This window comes from Camelina sativa, chromosome 12 (assembly GCF_030686135.1).
Source record: "Camelina sativa cultivar CO46 ecotype springtype chromosome 12, ASM3068613v1".
Taxonomy (NCBI): Eukaryota; Viridiplantae; Streptophyta; class Magnoliopsida; order Brassicales; family Brassicaceae; genus Camelina; species Camelina sativa.
Window position 1 is genome coordinate 33,870,429 of NC_141891.1, and position 3,434 is coordinate 33,873,862.

The 3,434-nt window shown below is 41.7% G+C and overlaps 1 protein-coding gene across 1 annotated transcript; it reads left to right on the forward strand.

Annotated features, from left to right (window-relative positions):
- Window positions 1–296: 296 nt before the first annotated feature.
- Window positions 297–3,109, forward strand: LOC147933015 (uncharacterized). Its single transcript, XM_087477255.1, has 6 exons — window positions 297–464; window positions 557–940; window positions 1,000–1,425; window positions 1,507–1,560; window positions 1,710–2,525; window positions 2,642–3,109. The coding sequence occupies exons 1-6, from the start codon at window positions 297–299 to the stop codon at window positions 3,107–3,109; spliced, it is 2,316 nt and encodes a 771-aa protein (XP_087333381.1).
- The last annotated feature ends 325 nt before the right edge of the window (window positions 3,110–3,434 follow it).

The following is a 3,434-nucleotide window of genomic DNA, read 5'->3' on the forward strand; positions in this document are numbered from 1 at the left end:
GGGAAGATATTTATGGTAGACTAATGGGCTGTTGCGACTGATTTATGCGACAGCCTTCTCTCGTTACAGATATTTTGGTATACTTTGTTTGTTTTTTGAAATAGTTTTCGTAGTGTTGTGGTAGGCTTCTTGTCCGTGGTAGATTTTGTAAGCAACATTGACAGCTGTAAAGTCTTACCAGAATAACACGAATTTGTTTGAGCTGGCAAAGACAGTCTAGCATTGCGATAGATTTATTGGAGGAAGATCTAAACAGGTTTGCTGTTCTTCCCTAAATCTTTCCTCTGGGTGCATCCATGGAAGAGCAAGATATCGTTTTGGCGTGTGGGAGGTGGAGGGTAGACAAAAAGCGATGGTTGTTTGATGTTGATACCAGCAAAGGGTGCAGGATTATAGTTGCCGATAAAAAAACGAAGTTTGAAGACTTTACTGCTATGGTGTTCGATGACTTTGGTTTCTGTAAAGTAACTTCCAGCATAAAGTTGAACTATATGTTAGATAGATATAAAAAAGCGGATGTGATATGCCACCAGTGATTGTTTCGAATGGTCGGCAGTTTCAAAACTTTCTCAAACAGAGCAGGGGTGAACTCATCCGGCTATGCGTTGAGATTATTGATAAATCTTGTGAAACCTTTTTCGAGGAAGTTAAGCCGAAAACACCAGAACCAACACCCAAGACCCCTGAAGTCATTGTAGATGATTTCGTAGGCGGGGCAGAGGAAATGGGACAGAAAGATGAAGAGTACGGGAGTCGGAAGGTAGACGGTGAAGATAATGTAGGAAAGGATGTAGATGAAGATGAAGCAGATGACAAGGAGAACAGTAGATTTGATTACTGTGACGACAGCGATGGTGCAAGTTCAGGGGATGAAGACTATCTCCTTTACTCCAACTTCACCCCGGATGGACCAGAGGAATCATTGGACAACGGACCTGGGGTGGGTCTTGTATAGAGGAAAAGGTGTGTAACAAAGAGTCAAATATCCGTACCCGCAAGACTAACACTGCAGCTGAAGCAATTGAGAAGGAGGTTCGCAAAATAGAGAACGGAGGTGGTGATATTGCTGTGGGGGATAAGTTTGATAGCAAAGAAACGTTGGTGGCAAGGTTGAGGGTGCTGAGTGTATTAGATAAATATGATTACAATGTTCGATATTCAACGCCCAGTTTGTTAATCGTTGAGTGTTGGGTAAACTGTTGTAAATGGAGAATACGGGCTTCAACCATGGGTGATTCGCCGGTGTTTCATATTCGCTTATATTGTCGTGAACATACTTGCTCTGTTACGGAACGATTTGGCCGTAGCCGTAATGCTAAACCACCAATCCTAGCTCAATTATACAAGGATTATGTTGGTGGTGTGGGAGGTTCTGTTGTGCCAAATCTTTTTGGGGAAGGGCTCAACCTACGATATGGTGTACAGGTGGGCTACTGAAATACTCTAAATCCAGTCTTTTTAACATGTTTGTTTTTTGGTTGGCTTTCTGTATGTGATGGTATATAGGGTGTAAACGGAGAAATTTCTTATGTTGCTAGGGGGCTTTTTGTACGTGAAGACGTAGTGGAAACAATAACAAACAGATCGTAGCTTTAGTTTGTTGGTTTTCTCAGAAATTAGTTGATTCTATGGCCTGCACATATATATAATTCGACCTAGTTGATATTGTTGAGTGTTGTTGTCTTTTACTGACCATTTTCATATAATAGCTTGGCTACTGGAAGGCACATCGTACACTTATAAAGGCGCGGGAGTATGTTAGGGGTACACCTGAAAGTGGATACGCTGAATTACCTGCATATTTATACAGATTCAAGTATGTTTTCATTGCGCTTGCTGGATGCATTAAGGGTTTCAGGTATATGCGGAAAGTTGTAGTTGTAGATGGAACCTTTTTGAAAGGTGAATTCAAAGGGACTCTTCTGATAGCGGCAACACAAGATAGGAATTTTAATATTTTCCCTCTGACGTATGCGGTTGTTGATACAGAGAACAACGTCTCGTGGGAATGGTTCTTTACGCAATTAAGTAGTGTAATTCCTGATGATGAAGAGCTTGCACTGATATCTGACCGGCATAAATCTATTGGTAAAGCTATCGCTAAAGTGTACCCCCTGGCAAGTCGAGGAATCTGCACGTATCATCTTCACAAGAATATTATCCTGAGATTTAGTGGGAGGAAAATATTCCGGCTGGTAAAAAAAGCAGCTGCAGCGTACCGTGTAGTTGATTTCGAAGAAATCTTCCAGCAAATTCAAGAAGCGAATCTGCAACTACATGCTTACTTGGTGCGTGCAGATGTATCCAAGTGGAGCAGGGCGCACTTTCCTGGTGATAGGTACAACTTCACCATGAGCAACATTGCAGAATCGCTAAACAAAGTACTGAATCCTGCGAGAGCCTATCCCATTGTAGAGTTATTAGAAGCTGTTCGGAATATGTTGACACGTTGGTTTGCTATAAGGAGAAAACAAGCTGCCGCAATGCCAACTTTACTCACCAAAGGAGTGGAGAACCTGTTACAGGTATGAGATTCATTAACATATCCATCGATATATATGTTAACGAAAGGCCTGGAAAATGATAGTGGATATGTTGTGTTGCATTGGTTATATGAACTTACACTTTGATTTACTCATAGGCATGTATTGAACATTCAAGGCGTCTGAAGGTTCAAGAAATTGATGAAGATCGATTTCAAGTAAGTGGTGGTACCTCAACGCATGTTGTCAATCTGAGGTATAAGAGGTGTTCATGTAGGCGTTTTGATCTAGAAAGGATGTCTTGCGTACATGCTATCGCAGCCGCATATACGGCCAACCAATCAGTTATAAACCAGTTCCATCCATACTTCCACAGAGACAGCCTCTGCAGTGGGTATGCGGAGGCGATAATGCCGATAGATACATCCTGCATTGTCCCTACTGATATTACACCGTCCAGATGTAAACCGCATTTTGTTAGGAATCCTCCAGGAAGGCCAAAGATGTCGAGGATGAAATCTTTTGTCGAGGTTGCGTTGGAGACGAAGCGGCCCCGCAAACAGCATGCCTGTTCTCAGTGTCAACAGGTTGGCCACAACCGTACAACATGTCCAGCTAATACGTAACTGCATGCGAGACAATAGATGTGTTTTCTTTTCATGGAGGATAATACTCTTTTTTCCTAAGTGCCACCATAGCTTTTCGTAACATGTTTCTGATGGACCTTTTTAATTTGTAAGCCCACCTTTTTGTTTAGGGAACTATAATTGTTGTCGAAATTGGTTCCGACTGCCCTAGTTGGGCCTCATACTCGTGTGGGCTTTTTAGAAATGTCAAGCAAACGGTTTACTGTTTGAATAAGATAATTACAAAAGCGAAATATATCTGTTTGTGTATTTTATGTGGTTCATTAGAGAGGACATAATGCGATGGAAGGATAGTGTTGCAAAT